The 27,098-nt window shown below is 39.8% G+C and overlaps 1 protein-coding gene across 1 annotated transcript in view; it reads right to left on the bottom strand.

Moving 5' to 3' along the window:
* The window catches only part of COL4A5 (collagen type IV alpha 5 chain), an 86,770-nt gene that overhangs the window by 56,166 nt on the left and 3,506 nt on the right, over positions 1-27,098 (bottom strand). Inside the window, exon 2 of the mRNA XM_064463341.1 lies at positions 4,653-4,712. Within this exon, the coding sequence (XP_064319411.1) occupies positions 4,653-4,712 (60 nt within the window). The remainder of the gene's footprint in view (positions 1-4,652; positions 4,713-27,098) is intronic.

Below are 27,098 nucleotides of genomic sequence, written 5' to 3'. Positions count from 1 at the left end.
TTGGCTTAAAGAAACTTGTTTTGAGTAAGATCAGTTCACTGACAGCTCTGAACATGGCCACACAAGCCCCAGAGGAGAAATAAGGATACCTAGCTAAGGGAAGGTATGAAAGCCTATTTCAGCAGCAGCACATACTACTGCTTTAACACAAAATCACAGCCTTCTTGGGGTACTTGCCCTCTTAGTGACTGACAGGCATGCAGCTTGCTTGCTGTAGCCTTTGACTGTCAGTCTTCATCAGCTGGAGCAGCTGAGATTCAGCACCAGCCCCTTCCTCTTCCCCAGCATCTGTAGATCTGATCTTATCAGCATCTTTGGATCTTGTTTTCAGCTGAGGTAAAACCAGCCCAATGATCTACAAGTCTTACTGGTTTGTCTTAGAAATTGCTCCATTTGTGTCTATTGTGGTTATTTCTTTTGCTAGCTTTTACTCATAAACTAGCTTTTAAACATTAAAGCAGGTTAATCTCAAAAGTGCTAAGCAATATTTGTTTAAAACCCTATCATCATCCAGATCCTTAATTGAAAAGCAATTATATGCTTCTCTTCCAGTTGAAAAGTGAGAGCAGTTCCTATAAGCACCTGTACGCAGTAGCTTAATCATTTACTTGAGTTTTAATACTCTTACCAGATCTAGTTCACTACTGAGCAGCTTACTGAAGTTACAGCGCACTGGCTCCCTGCTGCAACCAATTTTTACTGACCTCTCCAGTAAATTCCTATAATTTCTTCATTATACTATTTTAGATGTGTTTGAATTTTACACTATCCATTTTATGTTTAATTTTAGTAAGGTGGGCCTGAGTAGAGGAAGAAAACTTCAGTGCATTGATTTTCATCAGCTATTGTACGGGCTTTACTATGATTCTTCAACAGATACCAGACTACTGATCCTATACAGGCTCATGGCAGAGGCAGTGTTAAACTAAGTGCTGTGGCTCCCCAAGGCAAGACAAGAAAATAGTTTTCCTATTTGTTACAGTTCAATTTGTATTGCTCTACCTGATCTGTTAAAATTTGGATATCCTGAAGGGAATGCTAGGATGCTTAGAAAGAAGGCTACTTTTGAGTCTCAAAAGGAACGCGTCAGGCTCAGCTAAGCTGAACAAAGCAGCACTTCTTAGTTGACTTAATGCAAGTGGACAGCAACTTGGATGCAGAAGCTGGTTGCGGGCCAGAAATGAAACACACTGGAACAGAAGCGCAGGGCTCAGCTGAGTGCATTTGACAAGGCTTTTCCTGTCTTCTCAGTACAGAACCAGGTTCCATACGCCTGACTTCCAGTAGTTCTACAAGTACATTTTCACACTCTCAGTGAGAGAATCAAAGAGGGGAGATTATTTAAACAGCTCCTTGTCTAATGCTCTTCATACACTAATTAGGCAAGGAGCTATAAAGTTTGACTCCTGGTTCAGAGGTCACTGGAGAAGGAAGCAGAAACACCAAATGTCAAATACAAAGCAGAAGCCTGAAACATTGTTGTAGCAGCAGGTTACACTCAACTTGAATAAAGATAACATTTGTAAGAAAGCTGGGTTGAAGATAGTTATCAGGTTTGGAAACTTAAACACATAAGCGGTACACTATAGTAGTACAAGACTCTAGAAAAAGTTTAAGGCTCTAAGAAAAAAACCAAAGCATTTACAAGAGAAAGCCTTATGGGTGTCAGTGACAGAGAACTCTTGTGGTTCCCCAAAGCTGAACTGCTGAATCCATCAGTATGCCAAATACTGAGGGCTTTGTAATTATAGGGCAATGAACACAGTGGGGTGCGTGCATGTGTGATCAAACCAGTTCCACTGGCACCATATCATACTTAAATATGAGCCTTGCTTTTCATTGTTCCTTTACATAATGTACATGATGGTCTGCAAGCTTCTGAAGGGCTGTTTAAAAGAAAAATAAACCAACCACAAAAATCCCCTCTGGCTTCATCTGGCCTCAGGATTACACTGTGTTTACCTTGATTTAGGTGGAAAATGGATCATTGATCCCAATTTTCAAAGTGAATCTTCCATTCTAAGGATGCAAACTTGCTTTATATCTATCAGTTTAATAAGTGGGAGTCTCAGACACACAACCCTCTTCCCTAAGAGGGCTCAGAGTTACTAAAAAAAAAAAGGCAGAGAAAGCAGTCTTACCATAGGTGAAGCCGTTTTCTTTTGTGTTTGGGGTTGGTGTGTGTTTTGGTGGTTGGTTGTTGTGTGGCTGGGGTTTTTTTTAAAGTTTTAATAAAAGATTACACTTTGATCAATCTGCAGCCTCCCAAGAATTTTCCAGGAATATGCAAAACCTTTGTATAAACATTTGGTCTGATGTTACTTTACTGGAGGTTTTTTTCCTTCCCCACTTCATTTTCACAAAAGGTTATCAAGCTTCTCACTCTTCTGCAGGACTTCCTCTAATTAACACTGGAAAAGGCCAACTGAGGTTGGAAACTAAATGCGGAAGAGTCGCCTGTGCAGTTCTTCACAATTGGCTAGGGCAGTCTAGAGGAGTAGAAACAAAACCCACAATACATAATGATGCTTGAGAGCTTGGTCTTGAATAAAGCTCATAGGCTCTAGCTGTTGGCTGTATTTGGATAAAAAGGTCCCTCTGACTCCATACAAACAGTCCCAAGAGAGTCCTTACCACAGAAAGGTGACTATCTCAGTTTCATTAAATGACACTGAAGGACTGGAATGTATCAAGTAGGTCATGGTCCCTGCATGTGTAATGGTAGTATAAAGAGAAAACGGAGCCACTCTGAGAAAATAGTTATTTTACTTAGAAAGCCAGACAATTTACTTCTAGGTTTTCCTTATCCACACTAGCCAGATAACACCCATTTGCTCACTGAATTCACAAAATAGCTGTCACTAGTCCAGAAAAAGGCCAACTTGGAATTACAGGAAGGTTCTCCAAGGTTGTACCTGCTACAATTGTATTGGGAATGTAAACCTAATGCTTCAGTGCCTTCAAACTAAACCTGAAATAGTCCTGTGGCTAGTGTTAGGATACATCCTGGTTGGCCACCTGCATTTGAAGATCCTGCAGGAACGTATCGACCAGGTTCCTGTTTTGTCTAGCCAAATCTAACTCAAACCTTGCTATCAAGGGGATACTGTTCTTCACTAGGTATGTAAGCTGGGAATATACTTGATGAACGAAAACTAAATGCCAGGGAATGACCTCACCTGTTTTCAGAGTAACTCTTCATGCCACACCTGCCATCCACATAGCTCCATTTTGGATATCTGCCTTGTTTCAACTCAGCCAATAGTAAAATTCTACATCAGCACATTATAGTGCCAATGCAGCGACCGATTATTTTGCATTACTTTTGTTCATTTGAGGTTACACTTGATTATGCAATGTCAAAAATCACCTTTGAAATGTGTCAGAAATTAATCTGGAGCACAGAAGCCCTTCTAGAACCTTGTTAAGATAGGGTAAGTGGTTTGATAAGACAGGCTTATCAAACTCTTATCAGTTCACATGTTTAAGAAGACTCCATTGTATCTCAAGCAAACTGTTTACAAGATCAAGAGTGGAAGTGTTTCAGGCAGTCTCTGCCCCTTGCAGTGATCATATTTCATTAATTCCCTGCGACAACAGTAGTTCCAGGGGAACTGTTTAACCACAATTTACTTACAACTAGGCTCCCACACTTGGAAAAAGGCTCAATTCAGGTAAATATTGAGCTGTGTACCTACATTGCATTGTCACTAAACAATGCTGGGCACGTACTGTTTCCTCAAAGGATAAAACTGTAAAGCAATAAGAAATAATGGTGATGGAAACAAAGCACTGCACAGATATATTGAGCTTGGGCAGCTAGACAAAGTCAAAGCTGCATGGAAGCAGGAAAGCTCCAAGATGTCAACATGCATCTCTTGGCCTTAGGGCACTGTCTGGACAGCACAAAACAGCCTGTTGCACTGAATGAACCACACAGGGTTGTGGTTTTTTGGGGGTTGGGGAAGGTTTTTACTCTGCTTAGTCCAAGAACACGTTTGGCCATTAACCAGCTGCTTACTTGGGTGGCAGCTATGTATATTAGGAAAGCTTTATCTGAACTGTGTCACTTCCACAGCCCAGCTGACAGCAAAAGCAGTCACCTTGGTATAGAGCTGTACAAGTTATGGCGTAAGAAACAGCATGAGTTCAGAGCACATTACTGAGTTTCAACTACACGAGCAGGCAGCACAAGAAAACGGGGAAGGCAGCCCACACTCACTCTGGCTTTAAATTCCCACTAAAGCCTTACTAGCATAGCCATTACTGTACAATCCACACCTTAGCTCATCTGCACTAACTAGTCAGTGTAGGCAGGTCTTGGCAGTAAATAGGAATATTTCTATTTTTGCTAGAATTTGTCTTGTTTTTACTCCCACATAACTGGAGAAATTCGTGCCATCATTCCCCATTTTTCAAAAAATAGTGATATGAAACACTACACCATCAGATGGACCAGTTGGTCTGACTCAACACCTGAAGTTGTTAGAACAGCTGTGCCCTTCGGTGCATGCTCACACTACAGTCAATGAAAGTTAGATACGAGCACGAAGCAAAAGCTATCATCCCTAAGCTTCAGTTATCCGAAGTTGGCATGTGGCTCAGTGGTTTGTGTGTTGGTCTGCCAGTTAAAAAAAAAAAAAGATATTTACCTTTTCACCTTTTACTCCACTGCAATCACATTTGGATACAGATGTACATCCATGGCAAGCCTTTAAAGACATAAGAAAAAAATTAGATGTTTTTAATCAGCATAAGACTATATAAAGTCTTTAATACTATTATAAAAGTTAGTCTAAAATGTAAGCCTACAAAGTTTGTCATCTGGCCAATATACATGTGTTCAAAGCAGATACAGTTAACTGAAAGTTCAATCACCTTTATTAATACCATGCTTGTGTGTAAGTATATTACAGTTAGAGTTTCCACAGAAATTTTAGACTTTTGAATTTATGTTTAAACACCATTTTCTCTAGGGCAAGGTACAATGCAACACCTACAGCCAAAAGGGCTGGAACTTCAATAAAACAGGCTCTTCAGCACATACTTCTACACTGAGAAGAGTCCAGTTATGGTTCCCACCAGTAGATGTCAGGTTTTGCACAAGAGTTCAACCAAGACTGAAGCTTACAAGCATATGTGTGATAGTTATTGGAAAAATGCTTACTACGTGATTAATTCTTCCCTCCACAGCTCAGTTATTGAGAAAAGGTTTTAAAACACCCCTAGATTTCATCTAGCTGCATTCACGCTCCATTACAAAGCATGACAAGTCAGCTACAACAGTCCCTTGCATAAGGGGAGAGACAGCCATATATTAAGGGGTCAGAGGAGGGAGATATGGAAGCTTGATTCACAAAGATCCAGGTAACCCTTCCATACCACATTTGCTTAGCTTATATTCTTTCACCCTCACCCCAAGGTGGGATACTCATTAGAGCTCTGTGTTGATTTCAGAGATGAGCAGGTATGTTAATAGAAGTGAGATTTCTAGGGTAAATGAATTTTTGTAGAACATCTTTACATAATACATTTGGTCATCAGTTTTCAAACCTCTTTACAGTTAAAAACCATGACCCACATTAGAAGATACACTACCTGAAATACTTCAGGGTTTAAGTTGTTCTGAGAACAGGTGCAGTATTGTATTAAGAAATACAACACATACTTTAAAAGTTTGAGAAGCTGAGCATTTGGGGTCCTCTCCAGTAATCTACAGGGAACTTTATGTAGAAAGTTTCAATCAAGCAGGAAACCAGTTGGTGTGTCTAATTTGAAGTACACCCACACTTCAAGTCTTCATGATCACAGAGGCATTTAGAGATATGACCCATCACCTACCTGGCATTAGGAATGTCCTGGCTCTTAGCCTAAACACACTACCAAGCATCAGACTGAACACAAAAGTAGCTTAATTCACTTGGAGCTACACAAGCCCAGGATCAACTAAAGCATCTTGTAGCAAAAGGCAGAGCTTTAAGTACAGCAGTAGTGCTACACAACAAGACTAAGGCATCTCTCCAAATCTTCCATTTGGCTTTTGTAATCAGTTTCTTGATTTGATGTATACGAAAACTCAAAATTCATAAATAACAGGGGTTTGAGCCATTTCATAAAGAAATTGACCCTTACTAGCCAGTTCAGGTTTTCAAAGATCAGACTGGGCAAAGCCCTGAGTACCTGGCCTGAGCTCATAGTTGACCTTGTTTGGAACAGTGTATTTGGCTAGATGCCCTTCTGATGTCCCCCTTTAATCCAAGTTATCCTGTGAATTTGGTATCAGATCTTTTTCAGTTTTAAAAGTGAATTTTAAAAAAGCAATTCCTTGTGAACCAGTTTTAGGATTAATCTCGTTAACAAAGCTTCATTTAAAAGGGATTAACCTTAGTTACATGCAATATTCCCTTGCCTCACAGTACAAGCCTAACACAAAGATATAGCAAGCTACCTAGCTCACTGTGCAGCAGCTCTGGTTTCTTATTACAAGGATAGCATAGCAAAAGCTCCGTGAAAATCTCTGCTGCTTCCAAGAGACAGGGGGAAGACAAAGTAAATCAGTACCTACTAAAAACCACCAAAAGCTGTGTGGTGGTAAAACACACAGAGGCTAAAATAACACACACGGAAAGCATGATCAAGACCCTACACTGTGTAAGGAGGATTTATTTAGGTTATGGAACAGGAGAGACTCATTTAGTCTTCCTCGCAGCTTCCAGAGGATGTTTCCAATAGAAATTACCTGAGTACAAGAGAACTGTTGGGGTGAACAGGGAAAAAAGGAGGCTGGAGGGGAAAAAGTTGGTTTGTGATTACATTGCCCCATTTACAGAACACTATAGATAAACACAATTGTGGGAAGGTAAGTTTTTAGACAGTGGAACTCAGTCTCTGGCCTTTGCTACTGTAACTCCACAGTAAAACTGCAGAACATTCAGCAAAGGAAAGACATGGACCTGTTGGAGTGGGTCCAGAGGAGAGCCACAAAAACATAGGGCTGGAGCACCTCTCCTGCAAGGACAGGCTGAGAGAGTTGGGGTTATTCAGCCTGGAGAAGAGAAGCCTCCAGGGAGATCTTATTGCAGCCTTTCAGTACTTAAAGGGGGACTATAGGAAAGATAATGGCTTTAAAATAAAAGAGGGTAGATTTAGACTTGATATAAGGAAAAAAAAAAAGTACAGTGAGGGTGGTGAAACACTGCCCCAGGTTCCCCAGAGAGGTGGTCAATGTCCCGTCCCTGGAAACATTCCAGGTCAGGTTGGACAGGGCTCTAAGCATCCTGTTGTAGTTGAAGATGTCCCTGCTCACTGCAGTGGGGTTGGACTAGATGAGCTTTAAAAAGGTCCCTTCCAACCCAAACTATTCTATGAAGACTACCTTGTTGGTACTAACACAACTTCAACAGTGGTCCTGTCATCATAAAAACTACACAAAATATATCCAATTAATAAAGAGAATGGGATCATGGAATAATTTGGTATGGAAGGAATCACTCAAAGCAGGGCAACTTAGGGCAGGTTGCACAGGCCCTTGTCCAGCTGCATGTTGAAGTAGTTGAGATCCCACAGCCTCTCTAGGCCCTAATCAGTCTGGTGTCTGACTGCCTTCATGGTGAAGGTTTTCCCTCCCCAAAAAAATCTCACCAGAATTCCCTGTGTTGCAACTTGAATCCATTGCCTGTTACCTTATGGAGGATGAGAGGAGCCTGGCTCCATCTTTGCTATGCCGTCCTAAGTAACAAGATTCACCCCCTCCCCAAAGCCTTTTTCTCTCAAGTGTTAAATCCCAGCACTTCCCCATACACCCAAGCCTCTCAACTCTGGGTGTCCCAAAATAAAGCAAAGACAGCAGTGATCTTTAAGTCAGCTTGTTTAGAATCAGCTTGATTTTGAAAGAGCTGAGAAAGGAACACCTTTCCTGCATATGCTGACAACAAATAATGGTGGATATGATGCTGAATGATAAAGTGTATCCTTCCCAATTAAAAAAAAGGCTTTTAAGATGAGTCTAAATCTTCCTGTATAAAGTTTTTGAAGAAAGTGCTTATCTCCTTTATTCTATTCATAGTTTAAAGAAAAAAGTGCTTTAATTTAATATTTTTTTTTAAAACCTGTGACTGTCTTCCAAAGTAATTTATATATTCTGGCTGGCTTCCTTGTACTATGAGCAGCCTCTTAACATATACACTTAACCTGTCTTGAAGGGTCAGGTGTACTCACTGAACACTGCCTGACAGATGGTTTTGGATACCGAGTCCAGGTGCATTACTTGCAGGAAGGGAACATGGTCTTTCCCAGACAGCAGTGAAAGGAAGCTATAGGAATTCTGTAATCAGAAAACTCTTCAAATACCCAGTGTAATCAAATGGTAGTAATTTTTGGCCTAAATCCTGGGAAGATCTATTCACCCACAAGCTTATCAAGAAATATTCCCTCAGCAGAGTCAATTATCTTCCGGTACAAGAAGCTGGTTATGGTAGATTGTGTTTCTTATTTGCATCAACTTGTATCCCCAAACTAAGCTGTTTTTAACTAAACAGTTTGAAGGTAAAGTGCCCTAAGAATTTGTACTATATCAAGATCAGTTCATGCCACTTGCAGGTCATATTGCAGTATAGCATAAAACACAACATAAAATAAGATGTTGGCACAGCAAAAAAAGCGCTTAACGACCTATTCTAAGTGACAACTTTCTTCTTGTTTAGATTTTTCAATAATCAAGGCCTTTTTTACTGGAGAAAGGAGGCACAAAAATTGTGCTACAGGAGAACAATACTGCATAACAAGCTAGTACAAGTTTGAAAGCCACTGAGCAGCCACAGGCTAGAGATTTCTGTGTCACAGATTTAATTCTGTATCTAATATTAATGCAGAGAAAATCCAGGCTCCATACTATGGATAGCAATGCCTAGAATTTCTCCTGCACATGAGCCGTAAGTTATCTACACCTCAAAGAAAGCAAGCAGATACGACAACAACATTTCAAGCATGCAAAAATCTCTATTAAGAGCAAGATTTAGATGGCTATGATGAGTAGTTTGCCCTTAGTAACTGCTCAATCATCGCTAGTTCTGAAAATTAGGGGACTTACTGGGTTTTCAGATGTGGAAAGTTAAATGACTCTGAACCTCAGGGGAACTCCAAGTTACACTTGGTACATTTGTTACAGGTTGGGCAACTGAACAAGCTATCTGCCTTGTATTAGACAGCCAGAAGCCTGCGATAGTAGTTCAGGCCTAGCTCTGGCCAGTAGGACACATTATCTTGTGTGACAGGGAAGATGGTGAAAAATATTGGATGTAATAGCAAGTTGTGGCTTGATCACAGGGAGCTCATCACAGTCCCCAAGCCTATTAAAATATTTCCATTTTCAACTACACAAAGATGGATAAGGAACTGACGCAGCTTTTAAGAACAAGACTGAAACTGCTCAAATTTGCTTCTTACCTGCTGTATTCCTGTAGGCTCCCCCCACTCCCCACCATATACCTCACTATCATTGCCATGGCCTTTGCTGTGGCTTTTGCAGAGCAAGACACAATCAAGGGCTCTAATTAATCTATTTGAGGTTAGCTAATCCTTTCACTGGATTTTCCTGACAGCTTCTACCCCACTGAATCCATGTGTGGAGAGCAAGTTCTTTTCATTAGTATATAAAAGGAGGAATGGTATTGGTTTACTGGTCAAAGGATAATTCTTCCAGAACAAGCTCAGTCTTTTGTGTCTTACATGGACTGAGAAAAACTGCTTTATGCCACCAACAGAATGGCAGGGTTTTTTTGTTTGTTTTTCAGTTTGAAGAAAACAAGTGCAAATCTGAAATCAATGTCACTTTTTACTCTTGGCCACGTTTGTTACAGTCAGCTCAGTGAAATGAATAAGTCTAAGTTATCCTCAAAATTTGTTTCGGCTAGGAGCCTGCCTTATGCATTGGGCACGTTCCCCTCCTTTCTCATCAGGCCTAGATGTCAGTTACAAGGCAATTCCAGCATATTCCACTCCCTCCACACCTCCCAGCTGCCATTCACAAGTATTGGACAAAAATTTTCTAAAAACCACCAGGCTATTCCTGGAGAGAACAGAAACCTGGGTCTTCCTAAAACTGTGAAGGGAAAAGACTCTTCTACTGATTACTAAAAGGAAGTAAGTTAGAAAGGACTGGTTAATGGCTTCAGGTATGTTAGCCTGACTTTATATCTTAGTCCATTAGAATCAAAGCAACACCGTGCAATTTAAGCAATACATTAGCTACCTAAAAGATTCAGACGGGAAATTTAGTTGTTCTTTAGAAATGATCTACCATTGCACACATGCAGCTGCAGGGAAACTAAACAGCTGATTGTGTGCATGTAGGGAGGGGTGTAGGGAGTATCTAAAACCCCAAACTGAAGTATGCATTAATACTTCAATAATATATAAGTACTTGAACATATAGGAGCTGAACAATACTTTAATACACTTATGTGAGAAACATTACAGGGATGTGGAGGGAAGCCAGTCATTTATAAAGCTTGTCATCCACAAATTAGAAATTAATAATCAAGAGAAAGAGGTACAACTTACAGAAGCACAGTAGCTGAATCAATAAGGTGCCTTCGTGAATTACTAGAAGAGTTCTGACATGACTCAAGTTGCTCACAAATGAATTCTCAATCCAGATATCAAACAGTTGTATAAGAAACAAGCAAGTCTGAATATTGACAGCCCAAGTAGTTCTTTGCTCCAACATCCTCCTCCGGTATTATTTTATCATGCACCCAGAATTTCCTGTTTGATAACCCCTCTCATTTCTAGAGCAGCATGGTGACATTACTGACCCTACCTAGAAATGCAGTTTGTACTGCGTCAAACTACATGCTTTTCTTGACAGCTCAGTTCTGGTGGCAGCAAGAGTAAGAATCAAAAGCTGATTGTCTACAGCCACTAATTTTAAATGCTGGTGTGGTCTGTAATGTATTAAGACTCCTTTAGAGATTTAAATGCCCACCAAGCTTCAGCATGCAATATTTGTTGGGACTGACATGCACACATCAGCTTCATAGACAGATGTTGTCATATAACTGCCTGGTTCCCTTCAGAACACCACAACATTGTAAGCTACCTCACCAGGGAAGAACTTCCCTCCAGAAGAAAAGAGGTGCCTAGGAATCACTGAAATAAGTTCTGCCTAAAAGAAGCTGACCAGAATTTTAAATCAAATTTAAAACTCCGCAACACGCTCTGATCACAGGAGCATAACTGAATCATGGAACAATAATCCAGTTTGTGAGGGACGAGCAGAGAGCAAGAAGCAAAGGCTAGAAAAAAAATGTTAATGTTGTTATGCACTCAGGGCACGCTATGCAGCAATTGCTGTTTATGTCCTGTATTTGTATGATCCCTACTTTTTTCTAATTACTTTTCTAGGACTTATTTGAATATAGAGACTCAAGCCTTTTGATAGTTTGGTTTTACTAAGGTTCCCATTCACTGGAATGGTCAAAGGAAGTACCAGTCATTAAAACCCAATCAAAAGCAGTTCACCTTTGAGGGCTTCCACACAGCATGCTGCTCATCTCCCCTAACAGTTCTTGAACCTGTAACATGCAATTCAGTCCCATATACTTTTTCCACAGATACAAGTAACAGAAGTGCTTCTGCAAGGCTGATGTGCTATGGGTCACTCTATTACCTGCAGCAGGCTTGACTGTACAGCTACTCAGGCAATGAATTACTGTTATTCAAAGATATAATCCCAACTTCAGGATGGACACACAGTAGACTAAATACTTCAGGCTTTATTTTTTTCCTTTCCTTCCAAGTGTTATAAAAAGCTAATACAAAGAACACTTGCTCCTAACACTAAGTTTTAGATTCATTATCAAGAGCCTCAGGTCTCTCCCTTCAGTATTAACCAGCATCACATTACCAGCTATTCTTGTTAGCAAGCTAATTGGGTAATAAAATTAACACACAGGACTTTCTTTGAAGAGCAAAGCCCAGTGTCAAAAGAACGACGGGTACATCAAACCCCTCAAGTTCTTGCACACCATGCATCAGGCTTCTTGCACACACCAGGCTTCTATTGCCAAAGAGGAAGGGGACGAGGGGTTAGAAACAATAGAAGTGTTAATTAGCCTAAATCCTTGTTTTTGAAGTCTTCTAGTCCAGAAGACAATGAAATAGGACTTCACAATTCACTGTCCCTAGACCACATATTTGTTAAACTTATTTCCTGGAACTCCTATGCTACCTAGATTAGATCAAATACATGCAGCACTACTGCTGAGCAGCAGTTTAACAGTGTTTTGTAGTTCACAAAACTGTGGAAACTGCACATTCCTGAGCTGAGTCCCAATGTCTGATCCTTTGCTCTTGTTCATGACTTAAGGTTGGCAGAAGAGAGCTTTCACAGTAGATACTGAAACTATTTGCTCGACAGCTGAGGAAGGCCTGTTCCTAGAATAAAGCTTATACACAGTGGACAAATCCTGCACATCACAGTTATTCTAGCTGCTACAGGAGTTGCCTAAATGCTACTAACATCACCCTTTGCATTCAAATATGACAGCTTACCAGTCAGGAACCTAAGAATTTTTTAACATTGCAGAAAGAGCACATAAATATTGGAAAATTTTATCAATATAAAGAAAGACTCCAGTGTTTGAAATTCACTCTGATTAAAATCAGTGAATTCAATATACAGAAGAGCATTGGTTATGAATGCCTTTGCCCTAGGAGGAAGACTATAGTACTCTTTCTGCTGTAACCATGCAAAAGTCTCAAGTTCAATTGTTCATACCACTATTTATAGTGGAAAAGAAATTCAGTCTTTAAGTTCCAAGCAAAAATTAAGCTTTATTGTGGTGGCAGTCCTGAAGAACATACATCTATTAGCTTGCCAAGATCTGTGTAATAAAATCCGCACAATTATTTAGCTAATGATTTACTACTCATCCAGGTCAAAGATGTCACCATTTATCTTCAACAAGCTGAGTTTCCTTTCACTTGCCTGGACATGAATATAACGAAAATCCAAAAGGTTTTTTTAGGAATTTGATGAGCAGAGTTAAAGCTGCTATTGTGAGTTCTAGTTACAATTTCACATATATGCTCTTTAGTCTTAACAAGAGTACAAGTCTGCAGATCAGTTTATTACTCAAATATCTGTGTGAAGTCAACTATGTCAGCAAAGCCATCACAGCTCCATAATCCATACGGCCATTCTTTTTTCAATGAAGTATTGTATTTATAAGCAGTAACATTTCTAAAGCAGAATCTGATTTAAAAGATTATTACATATCCTTTTAAGTAATTATTTCCCTCAATTTACCTAAAGATACTGAAAGATACTAAGAGAGTAAGTTTCACGGTCTAAAATGTAAGAGTCAAAACACATTTGCAAAAGTTCTTCACCAACTTTTTTTTTAAGAAAGGGAACTTCTGACATGTAATTTAACCTGTTACACCTTCAGGCAGTATCTTTCTTTGAAGTCAGCACAATACAAGATCTGTTCAGACGTGCAGAGGAAGCTCTTAGCTGTAGTAGCCACAGTTCTGGCCACTGTGAATGAGTACATAACAGAGGCAGGTTGAAAACCGATTCTGGGATACCTGATGGATGAACAGCCCTTCTTTTTCCTCCTAACCAGAGGTTGTTTGCTGTTTAGACACCCAAATAGCTTATATTATAGAAATAACATGAAACATAACTAAGAGACCCAATAAATCTACTTACAGCACCCCAAATAAGTGTTAGGGTTTACACAGAAAGTTTCAAGATCAATAAATTTTCCCTTAGAATACAATTACTACTATTTAGTAGGACTTAAAGGGTTACTTTAAAAAAAACCCACAATGAAAATACAGCAAGAGAACCTCAACATTGCTACCTTCAGAACATGCAAAACTAAGCAAAGTATGTTTATGTTAAAAGTATCATGCCACAAGAAACAGAGGTGAGCTCTTTTCTAAAGAGGATTGAATTTTTCTGCCTGTATGTTCTACTAAAACAATACAGAATTTTACTGCTTTAAACTGAACTATAGCTTTTCAACACACAGTTCTCTGTAAAGGGTATCTTTCACAGCAGTTACCAGTCAAAATAAAAGCAATATTTGCAGCAATAGATCTTCCCAGTTGACAGTCTAACCACAGAACTTTCAGAGTCTTTACTGAATTAATGCCCAAAAGCTTAACTTTCATTTGTCCCCATATTGCAATTATTTGCCCATAAAGATTCTCCCTATAAATCTGAGAGCAACACAAGGAACAATTTCTCTCTCCTTTCCTGGAAGCTCCTAGGAAAGGTTCAGAGACAAGATATATAGAAGCACTCACCTACAGATTTTGGCGGGTTGAGTGACCTGCCATGCAGCAGCCGCTACTGCTGCACAGAAGACTCAATTGGCTAACAGGGGCAGTGGAAGGGCAGGCTATACAAATGCCTGAACTGCTGATCAGAGTTTCTAGAAACAGAAAAAATGGGAAGGACTCATGCCTAGCAAGCCCCAGAGGGGCTGCAGGTCAGCAGGAAGAAGCTTACACAGAAAGCTTCTGACCTCCCAGAATTTAGGGGTTCCCACCTCCCCTTTTTAACAACTAAGTGAAAGCAACAAGCAAACACGTACAGAAGTTATCCCCCCGGAACAGGAGGTACCGCAGCCTGACAGAATCTTTCTGTATCCAATTCCTGAACCAGAGAAAGGACAGAAAGTGCAAGAGCCCAGCTGGGCATCCAGTCAACCTCCCTGCTATCTCAGACAGTGCTCCCTTTCTCCATACATGGCTTTAAGGGACGACTGAGAACTCTTCAGGACATGAAGAAACTTTAAGCGGACAGTACAAGAAACAGAGTTAGCCCTTGCAACTCACACTAGCTCATTCTTGTTTTCTACAAAGCCCTCCATCTCTAAAACTGATTGTTGCTACTCTCCTCTGAGTGCTGCCAGCCTTGCACTCAACTGTAGGCAAGGAAAAGGACATGGACAGTTCTCACCACTTCTGAAGACTCTTACATTTCAGTGGTCTTTTAGTCTTACAAAAGAAAGAATGGGCTACAGTGTAGTATATTTTACTGGGTTGGACACACAGAAAGCAAAATAATTACATCAAGCTCCATTGCCCTTCTCACAAACATTTCAAAGCTAAAATTGAAGAGACCTGAGAGGCCAAGTACTTTTACTCATGTCCCAGTGAACACAGATTTCCAAACAGCTCCATATCATGCTGTAAGAATTTGCAAGTTTCCTTTAATAGCAACTCAGGTTAAGTACTACCTTTATGCTGCCATCCAGAGGCAGCATCTTAAAAAGCATCTATGCTTAGGCTGGGCAAGTACACCTCCTGGTAAATAGTGCAAGCAGAGAGCACTCAAGACAGAATGTAAACTACCAGGTGGTTTCTAGCCCACTTTGTCTCTAAGGTCACAAACCGACAGATGCCAAACACTAAATCACCCTCCTCAGCAGCCAGTGTGGCACCTACATGAACCTCTAAATAGACAGGATTAATAAAGAAACACCCTAAATAACAAAGGAACTCTGGTTGGCTTTTCAGTTTTGAAATGGGAAGCTTTGGGGATGGACAAGTTTTATATCATCTCTGTAGGAAGTCTACACTTCACTACTGCTCATCTCAGTTTTAAGTGCTGAACTCAGAATACAAGCCATCCTCTAGCTTTTATACAGACCATAACCAGACTCCTTAAACAAGTACATTGCAAATTAGAAGAATTATTTGTTTTAAGCATGCCTCCATCTTTGCCTGTCCAGTGACACATTTCTGCAACTAATGCTAGCACTGAGACACAAGCATTAAGTGTCTGACATTCAGTCAGTGGCAATATCCAGTAAGCCACTTTGCTTTTCAGGAAGTCTCAGTTTTACTTGAATTTTACACACAAGTCTCTAATCACTAGCCTCTTGAGGCTCCCTGATTTTTTCCAGCTGCAAATAAGTGCCATATGGTACTCATTACAGGTTAAGATTTACTAGCCATTTAGGACCTTTCCCAAGTGACAGGTGTTAGATGTTGCCACTTTCTATAACCACGTCCAAATGTAACACAAACCTAGACCTGTCAGCTAGGCCTCAGATATGCTTGCAAGCCAGGTATTAAACAGTCATAACACCACTCATTCTGGTAGTCTTTTTAATCCTTTCCTGGTTAAGGAATAAATGGAATAGCGATACATGCTCCAGCCTAACTCCCCAGAAATTGTCCTGTTCCTCACCTTCATCCATATAATATGCAACAGAGGAAGCTTCAATTCCTGAGTCCTGTTAATGGATGTCAGTCATTTGTCACTGACAACTTCATGTGTTAAGTGCATGAAGCAGGCCACACAAGAACAGAAATCTACTTCTTCCTCTGAGAAGGGAGAGAAAGTAGAACAGCATTTCAGCTTAATCCAACCCCATTGTGGTCTATTTTGTAACTACTGAAAGCACTCAATTCCAAAGATTAAACAAGTCTACATGCTAAAAAGAGTCTCTGCACAGTGATATTGCATGGAGATGTTATCCGAAGAAGCACACACCCTCTTAGCTGTCAGAACAAGACCTAACTCACTCAAGGCTTGGTGGGTGTCTGGGGGATTCTTTGTGGTGGAAGTGATTATCAACTCCATTCTCCTTCAGTTCTTGGACCAAGTATCATAGCTCCAAGGTTCTTCTAGTTAAAACTGTTTTATCATTTGTTTATGCCTATAGCATCAGCATATTCTGTGTGCTCATTTTAACACCTGAAGACACAGCATCACAGGCAGCGTTTTCTCTGTATCATTCAATACTAATAAAAAAAAAGCTTCTCTCCAGCCTTGGGTAATCAAAGCTGAAAAAGTTACTGACTCTGAAGAGGGCCAAGTTAAACAAGGAAGCAATGAAGACAAAGCAGTTTTCCTAACCCCGTAAGTCAGAGGCACTTCCAAGAGAATAGAGCATCAGGACCTGATGAGTCGGGAGGCCCTTTTGTTTTATCCACATGGGTTCAGAAATTCTTAAAGCTGATAAAAGTTGGATATTTAGTGGGAGCTCTCAGATACCTGTTCAGGAACTCACACACTTAACCTCAGCAGATGAAGAGTAGCCCTCAGTGTTGGCCTCTTGAGTTCGTTTAACCCACTGGCTGTGATAGCAATAGCTCAGGGACTCCTTAAAGCACCTATCACTTCAAATGAGGTGCTTCATGGCAAGGTGCACCTTGCTACGAAAAAGTGACCTTAAAGTGATATGGAGGATCACAATATTAATTTCCCACAGACTATTTCATAGGGCAAACCAAAAGGGGGCCTGAGTGTATTTTACTGCCTTTAAAATGCTGGAAGAGACAGCTGCAATCTGGTGCTAATAGATCATTTTATCTGCCACACACAGATCTTGGAATTAGATACTCAAACTTGATTAGAAGAAATAGATTTCATTCCCTTACACTAGAGAAATTACATCTAGAGGCTATATATTACATTATCCTAAGGATCATTACATTTGGTTTGCACTCATCGTCACTACACAGAAACCATGACCTGGGAATTAAGTCACACTTGTCAGAAACTTGTACACTAGACAAAAAATTTGAACCTATGCCAGAGAACTAGCTAAAAGGACCATAGATAAGATCTTTACAAAAAAAACATTGAAAAAACAACAAGTTTTTTTGAAGTATTAACATTGCAACACTAGTAGGAAAGGCAAAATAAATCTCATCAGTGCTAGAAGGGGTGCAGAGAAAAAAGTGTACTTTATATTTTTGTTTCAAGCTGAAGCTGATATCTAAGTCTATAATAATTTCTTCTGTATTTTGTCTCTATTGCCTTCCAGTACTTTTTAAAGAAACTGTCAGACTGGAGTATTCCTCCTGAGAGGTCCAGTAATAAAAACATTTCAGTAGAATATGATGAGTACACAAAAAACCCAATGCACCAGACAACACTTTAGTAAAGAAATTAAAATGTGTAACCCAAATAATCCTTTCTCGAAATAGTTAGAGGGATACCATCCACTTAAAACTTGCAAGCAAAGTGTCAGTTTCAATGGATGGTGTGTAACTAGTTGAGTACTGTTTGTTTTGGGAAGGGAGGAAATCTTCAGCACTAGCATTAAGCTTCTCTCTGCTTTGACACATTAGTTACTGATTTCTCCAGCAATTGATTTTATTCACAGTCACTCTCAGGAAGTTACTTCGTAGCAAGTTAACCATAACTAACCTGAAGTGTCTTGTTATGGTGATTCTCTGATCACATCCGAGGATGTCAGTGAGCTGCCTTCCTTGCAACATTGCACTAAAATACTATCAGTTTAAAAAAAGTGGGAGTAGACAAGGAGAGCACACATGGTGCACAAGGGAGAGCACAATGATTAAAGTGAGGAGATCCACTCATAGGAAAGGGCCCTCAAGTATTATTAAAACTTGAGATGCAGTTCAGTCTGAAGTTTGGCAGGAATAAGAAAGAGCCCCTGGCATTTGTACACATTCCAAAACAGAGAGTCACTTTCTCTAAGGGAAAGTATTCCCTGAAGCACCCTGTTTTAGGGAGTATACCAACTCCCACAAGTGCTATTTGGAGCTGAACATGTGCCAAGAAAATAACCTGCTGCAAGTTTGTGATATATGCTCCGCATTCTGCAGTAACCAGTAGGTTAATTACAAGCACTCAGCATGGGGCATTTCTGCGAAGTTTTAACTTTATTCCTACAGCAAGCACGGTTTGGAATAGAGATACTGTTGCAATGCCCTTTTAGTGTGTGACTGTCAAAAGAAGAAATACAGAACTTTGAGGACAGCTCTGCTTTGAGTAAGAGGTCACCTAATCCAGCCTCCAGAGCAGGAGGATTATACTTGCAGTCTAAGTTTCTCTATGATTCTACAATAAATGACAAGCCTGGGATTTTAGCACTTTTTAATTTTGTTCTTTATGTTTAAGTAAGAGTATTCAAAGAGTTAAATCCAACAATGGCTTTGTGGTGGGTTAACTTTGGCTGGACGCCAGGTGCCCCCCAGGCTCGTCTATCATTCCTCTTATCAACTGGACAGAGGAGAGAAAATAATGAAAGGCTTGTGGGGCGAGATAAGGACAGGGACATCGCTCAGTAAATTACCATCATGGGCAAAACAGACTCTCCTCAGGGAAATTAATTTAATTTATTGCCAAAAGTCACAGCAAGATAATGAGAAATAAGAACATATCTAAAACCACCTTCCCATCACCACTCCCCTTCCTCTCTGGCTCAGCTCCACTCCCAATTTTTCCACCTCCTCCCCCACAGCGGTGCAGGGGGACTGGGCTTGTGGTTAGTTCATCACACCTTGTCCCTGCTGCTCCTTCCCCCCTCAGGGGGAGGGCTCATCACACTCTTCCCCTGCAGGGTCCCTCCCACAGGAGACAGTCCTCCATGAACTGCTCCAACATGGGTCCCTTCTGCAGGGTGCAGCCCTTCAGGAACAGACTGTTCCAGCGTGGGACCCCCACAGGATCACAAGTCCTGCCAGCAAACCTTGCTCCAGCATGGGCTCCTCTATCCACAGGGTCACAGGTCCTGCCAGGAGCCTGCTCCAGCACTGGCTCTCCACAGGGTCTCATCTTCCTTCAAGGCACATCCACCTGCCCTAGTGTGGGGTCCTCCCTGGGCTGCAGGGGCACAGCCTGCCTCACCATGGTCTTCACCACAGGCTGCAGGGGAATCTCTGCTTTGGCATCTGGATCACCTCCTCCCCCACCTTCTTCCCTGACCTTGGTGTCTGCAGGGCTGTTCCTCTCACACATTCTCACTCCTCTCTCTCAGCTGCTGTTGTGCAGCAGTCTCCTCCCCACCCCCTTTCTTAGGGGTCTTGTCACAGAGGGGCTATCACTGTCACCAGTTGGCTCAAGCAGACACAGGGGAAGCTTCTGGCATCTCACAGAAGCTGCTCCTGCAGCACCCCCTGATACCTGAACCTCGCCATGCAAACCCAATGCAGTTTCTATGCTTACTCTCTCCAGTCAAACATAGATGAATACAGCAAGTTCCTGAAAGTCTCCAGCTCTGAAAAGCTGAATGGAATACAGAATTAGTACTGAAAGAATTACCAAGGTACAACCGTAGTTCACGCTTGAGATACCAAGTATGTCAACCATTTGATCACTATCTGTTATCACAGTATGAAACATGAAATAAAATGTTTTGTCTGAAGCAGAACACTGAAAAGCTAGAGAAATTTGTCCAAAGATTATAGCATTTTTAATATATGCTCTGGTTTTCTTCTCCCAGGAGGCTTCTTAGAAGCTTCTTAGACAGCATATTTATGATGATGAATGAAAAATGCTGTTCAAGCACAGCAAAATCTTGCATGACTGAAGAATATATTTCCAGACTTCTTTATCAGTTTGTAGTGATTTGTATTCAGAAATTCATCTTTATACTTTAAGCATCCACCTTCTGTATTTGTCCTCTGAACCTTTTTAGCAACTGGCAATAAAAGTGTTTCATTTCAGTATCAGTGTTTGATAGCTTAAGAGTCTGTCACTGCTACACTTCTGAAGCTTAAGGGCTTCCTTGCTACTTTAAATAATCTTCTACCAAAATTATCAACATCCTCTTTCCTGCCATCAAGACAAAAAAGTCACTGAAAAGTTTAAAGTGATGTTTAGGACAATACAGTCACAGTGATCTATCATCTTATTGATGTTAAATGCATTTACTTTGGCTGTTTAAGAAGTACTACTTTTTTCCTTTTTCCATCACTGCCATGACTGACCGTGCTGATCCTCCACAATTACTTCTGTAGAATATTAGCAATTTAAGGTTCTTTAAAGAGACCTGTTTGATTGTTCTCCCTCTTAAGTACAGTATGCTGACATTCTAAAAATACACATTTTCTGAGCATGACTAGACCTGTCACCAAGCATTTTCTCATTCAAGCCTCAAGTTAAGGAATTTTCTAGGTTCACTTACGATACAAAAATTCATACTTTAGACCTAGATGGTTAACACTTTGTTACTACTACTGCTTTAAGAATTTGAAAGCTTTTAGAACAGAAAAAGATACTTTGAAGATTTTTGTACATGTGGGCACATGTATGGAGGAAGGTCACCAATTCTATTGCCAAGAAGTTTCCATAAGCATTCTGGATCAGCAACTAAAGCAATACTACCTATACACTTTCCCTTCAAAGATACAAAAAACCCCACCCACACAAATGTCAACTTTTGCATCGATTGTTTCACTGTTTGCCTGGGCAGACTCTGGGCACAGGCTTCTAGGGATTTTCACAGCACTTCTTTCCCCATTAAGAAAGGGCCAAATGAATATTGGAAGTTAACCTATCGAAACAAAAAAGCACTTGAGCCTTGCAATCTTTCTCATCTTCTCTAGATCTTCTCCTTGTTGTTTTAAGTATTTAATGACTTAAGAATTAAAAAAGTAATGGTTTTGCAGAAGCCTCCAGGTTTTGTCTTCATGTCTGACCACACAGTTACTGGATGAAGAAATACAAGTAGTCCAATGTAAATGCTCATTTTTCATTCCAGTGAAGAAGCCTGCTTTTCCTTCTGAATACCTTTGCCCTTTAAGATTCAATATACAAGACAACTGTTCTTATACTAAATCAGAATAAGTATTTTCTCCAATTAAGTCAATTCATATTGTCTGAATGACAGCTAGAAGTTATTTTGCCTTTCTGAAACAATGGCTTCTGCTGTCATTCTGTGTAACAGGTTTGTTCAAAGTAAGTTGATTCAAGAAAAAAAAAAATCACTGCCTGATAAAAAGGATTATTTTTGAAAGGTTTTTAAACTGAGTTCATAAGCTCCTTCACCCAAACATTGTTTTGCAGTGGCATTTCTTGTCAGGAAATCAAATTTTTCCAGGAGCTGAAAGCTTGTCTAGCCTTGCCCGCAGGTCACATTAGTTTTCTTTGCTTTAAGTAAAGCCATTTAATTGTGGTTTTTAATAATTGCTACTTTAATTCAAGGTGTAGAAAGAGTGCAGTTCATTGGACAGGGTGGTCATTTTCTTCCTCTTTATCAGACACCTGCAGGATTTGTGCATAAAGAGAAAGGTCTGCTTCTGAAGAATCAGCACTGTATTTAGCAGACACAGACTGATGCTAGATAGCCTCTTAGTGAGTTGTCAATATATTTCTTCCTTAATGAAGGAAGATTAGCCTTCATTGCTAACAAAGGTAAGCCCAAAAAAAATAACCAAATACAGGAGTTGAATTAATGGTTGCTTAAGCTTGACAGCTTTATGTAATTAATAACTAATACTTGTTATATTTTCACCCAGAATGCAGCAGTTAGAGGCTAGGAACCACAATGGACAGTAATAAAACTGATTATTCTGAACATATTGTAAACTTTCAACATTTTTCAGAGTACTGGAGAAATACCAAGAAGTCCAGTATATATATAGCATCAAAATATCACTCATAATTCCCCTAGCTTGATTAAAAAATAGGGAAAGGACAAGAATATGACTACCAGGAAGACAGCAAAGAAAATAGTGTTCAGGACAGAGATGAAATATATGGACTCAGAACTTTTTCAAGACATGGAGATGAGAAATACTGCTAGAAAGTGCTTAATATAAAGTGAATTTGTTTAGCAACAGGTGTTATTAAAATAGTAGGACCCACAAGTCCACACCTGAATGAAAAAACACACCTAGCACCAGTCTTTAGTCCTGCAATCCAAGTCACCATTTCTGCATCCCACTGTTTACACTAGTATACAAATTAAGAATCATAAGTGACATCTTTCTAGATTAAAACAAAAAAAAAGAAAAAGAATTCTATTATAAGAACAGCATGAAGGAGTTGATAACGGGGAAAAAAGATTGCCATCCTACAGCATCATAGGCAAGCAAAACCACCAGCACCCTTCTCACAAGGGTTTCAGAGGCTCTCAAGCAGGCAAAGTACCAAGGTACAAAGAGATGGCCTTCCCAGATCAGAATTTGGGAATGAAACCCAGACAACTGATTATTCCAAACACCTTACTAATGACCTGAAACATCATTCAAAACCCATTGTTATTATCCCAGGGATTTTTCTGAAGTTGAGTTGCAAGAGAAATTCAGTTATTTCCTCCTGTTCACAGAAGGATACAAATTCCACTTTTGTACCTTAAATACAACTTACTAATACATATTACCAGTGCACATGTATGCATAAGAAACCTAATTTGTATTTAAGAAGGTCCTACAAGATGAACAGAAGGCTTTGACTTTCCAGTCACATAGCTACCAGTTATAGGCGGTACATGGGTAACCCAGGTTGGAAAATATAAACTGCAACACCTCTGACACCATCTACAAGCTTCTGCACTTCAACTCAGTGCTGACAGTCCTCTAAGATACTTGAAGTTCCTGAAAGACTAAGTAGAAACACAAGTCTGTCAAAAACAAAACAACCCCCCCGACCCCCCAAAAAAACCCCTGCAACACACCCCCTGTTGATATTCAAAGCTCACTGCCTTTCTCTCATACAAATGATGAGAAGTTACTTCACTATCACTATGGTTGCTGAATAAAATAAAATTTTATGTTTAGCATGTTATGGTACTTGTATTTGTCTAGCCCAGTAACCACACAAAAAGGCAGTCAAACTGAAAATTAAGCTAGAAAGGAAAGTCTGCAGTTCTACTTAATTTTATACATAAAATACTAAAAAGATACTGTAATTTAACTTATAGCAGTAGTTCCTAAAACGCTAACCTTAAGGACCTCTATAAAGCCTTACCTTTATTATGAACTGCCCTACCCTCTCAAGCTCTTAAATGAAGCCATTCCATTTAGCTTGGGTGATTGCTTCACAGCCTCACTTGAGCCATGGCAAGTAATCAGCAGCATCTTACCTTAACCTCATGCAAGTGGCCCATATAGACCAGTCAGCCTTCAAGTGCTTCTGCCAGAGCCAAGAAGGTGATTTATCTACCATAACTACATCTCCAAACACATCACAAGGAGGTGAAAGATGCAATTAGCACAGTAGAGGGAGAGATGGACAGAGATGAAAGTCTTAGTTTCATACCAGTGAAGCATTTAAACACAAACCAAGGATTTCCTCCATGCTCACCGTTCCTTCTAGAGAAGGGTATCCACCACATACATACAGCTTTGCTGCAGCTAAGGGTTGTGTAAATCTGGTTTCTGAAAGCATCCAAACTCCTTAGGAAGCAGTGCAGCATAAATATCTTTCTTTAAATTAATGTAGTTTAAAACTAAGATTCACATCGATAACTACTAAAGTCAGTCCTAGAATAAACACACGTTCCAACACATTTAACATATTTCAGCAGAAAGTCCTGACAGACACTGGCAAAAAGACTTACTGGCCTGTTTTCACCAGTGAATAGAGCTTTGCTTATCTCAGGGAAAGCTAAGAGGAGGAAAAGCAGGGCTTTCAGCAGAGCAGCAGCAGCAAAGCTTGTCTACTGTACAGTGGGGCCATATTAGACTACAGTAGGACAGTTTTGCAGGTCTAGCTATATGCCGCAATAAAAAGAATAACTTAGTAGATAAAGCTATTTTACTTTTGGTTCTAGTTTAAGTGCATCACACACAGATGCCTTTTAGAGTGCCAGGAGAGAGAGGAGATTGAAATTCAACTCTGACATTTTAATTCTCTGTAGAGATTAGGTAAAAGAAACAAAATACAGATGAGCCTAAACTATTTTCCTTGCCCTCCAAATTGGAGAAGGAGACAAAGACAGAAACCCCAAAACAGAGCTGCAATAACCAAAAGCCTTGAAGGCTATCTTCTTCAATTCAGCTGAAATCCATAGCCTCAGAGCTCCTCTCTTTCCAAGTCCTAAAACACACACTTCAGGTGGAAAAACACCTCACTCAATACTGCCACTACAATTTATTTCTTTTGTTTCTTTTATTTCAACAAAATAATACATATACAAACACACACTGTATAAGACACCCTCCACAACAGGAGAATACAAAATTAAAATTCTGAATGCTGCTGTGCCAATGGCTTCTTGACTAGTTGCAACTAAAAAAAGATGTTTAAGTAAATATGAACCTTCCAACTCACAGTTTAAATACACAGTTATGATTAATTTTGGACTACAGGATATGTAGGTTGCCTTAACAGAAAGTACACCTAGGAGCACAACTGAAATCTTGCATAATTTTAAATTTATAGGATAATTCAGGCTGCAAGGGGCCTTGGGAGGTTCTTTAGTCCAGCCTCCCACTCAAATTATGGCAACAGAGCTGCAGAGTTTCGTAAGTGAGAGTCACACAAGATCAAAGCCTTTTCCAAGCAGACTAAAGATATGCCTATTAATACATTACAGTTTAAATATGCCGCCTTTTAGAGGGAGAAAGACTAAGGCATTAACAAGTTTAAGCTAAAATGTTTCGTTTGCAATTATCTAATTGCCCAGTATGCATCTCTCCTAAAATTAATATCTCATCCCCCAGTTTTTGCTTCTTGCATCTCCTCACAAGTTCTCAGAGACAGACATAAGCTCTGCAAGAAAGACTTGAGAAAACTGCAATGCAATCTTTTTAAATAAGCGTTAGAATTGTTTTATAACAGGATCCTTTCCTCTTCAGCTCAGCTATGTTTCTTCTGTTGATAATTTCACATTACACTGAAGCTTTTCCACCACATACTGCACACACTTAGCAATCACCTAACCAGGATGTTCAGCACATTTCCTTTTTCAGAAGCTGCACTGTACCAGTGATACTTAATAAGGTTTAAATGCATTGCTAACCTTCCACAGCAAGGTAAAGGATGCTGCTTAAGCATCCTTAAAACTGTACCAGCACTATATCTTTTGAACAAGTTTTATTTTAGGTAGTCTTGAGAAGAGATGGTATACAACACAGAAGAGTCTGCAGTCACCATCAGGTAGCCAAACACCACATATAGCAAGAACTTAAAAGCACCCCAGTGGTTCTAAACATTACTGAGTCCATACAGCCTCATGAAACAGATAAGCAAAAACTGTCTTCATCCAAAGCAGTTTGCCTGGTTCTATCATTACCGGCAGAGGCTGCTTTCCATTCTGCATGCTTGCATAACACTGTTCCTAGAACATATAAGTGAGTGTTATCTAGATATCTTATTATGTAGTGATATCGGTGGGGAGTTTACACAGTCGATGCAGTTAGAGAAGGAAGCATTTTAATACAAGTGAATGAAAGGCAAAAATGCACAACATATCTCCGCTGTATGTGCGGAACAGATGCCTCACTGCACTTTGCCCCAGATAGAAAGTATGCATGTTAGATTTGTTGGGATGTTCTAACTGATTTCAGTTGTTTTGTAATATAGAAGAGTTTCCACATGTTCTAGTAATATCAACAGCAACTACTTGCATTACAGTAAGCGTTATTGCTTATCCATACTAGAAGATCACATGTAAATTTACATTTGCTATTAAATAAATTTTCCCACTTTGCCCTATGAAAATTTCCCTTTCTACTTTAAAAAAGGGTAAGTGACTTGCTTTCAGCGAGTAGATTAATTCATTCATGACTAAGAAAATTAAAGTCTAGGAGTTTCCACTGAACCATCAGTCTATTTCCATCATGTGGAAAAATGGAATGAGATACATAATGATTTTGTATGTATAACTGCAAAAGATCCCATTATGGTCAAATGGCTCTTCTTTTAAGTTTCATTCAGGATTCCTTTGTTTGTATTTTAGAATATGCCAGAGGACACCTTGAGAGACAACTTTTACTATGTATCTTTAACTAAGAACCATAAAAGGTCAAAAGCAAAATGCACAATAAATGACAAGTTGTAAGCAGGAGTGCCTGAGCCTTGATGTTATGAAACCAAGAGAGTCTTGTGCACGACTACTCAAGACACATCCATGGAATTTCAGGATGAAATACTTTTTGAATCCTAAAAGCCAGCATCCATTTCTTTCTGCTTTTACAGACCCAGCTTTCATAATTAGAAAGAGCCACAGCCAGTTATGAAATGGGAAATGACAATACCAACCACCACTACCATGATAAAATAGGGCAAACAAGACAAACACACATGACCACCATTTACAAATTAACAAGATTAATCAAGTACATTGTAATGTGTTATTCATGAAAGTTCATTAAGTTTGGATGGGATTTTTTTCCTTTCAGAGGCTACCATGTCATGGATTACACTCTTA

The sequence above is a fragment of the Phalacrocorax carbo genome, chromosome 11, assembly GCF_963921805.1.
Source record: "Phalacrocorax carbo chromosome 11, bPhaCar2.1, whole genome shotgun sequence".
NCBI lineage: Eukaryota > Metazoa > Chordata > Aves > Suliformes > Phalacrocoracidae > Phalacrocorax > Phalacrocorax carbo.
This window is presented reverse-complemented; position numbering and strand designations above follow the sequence as displayed.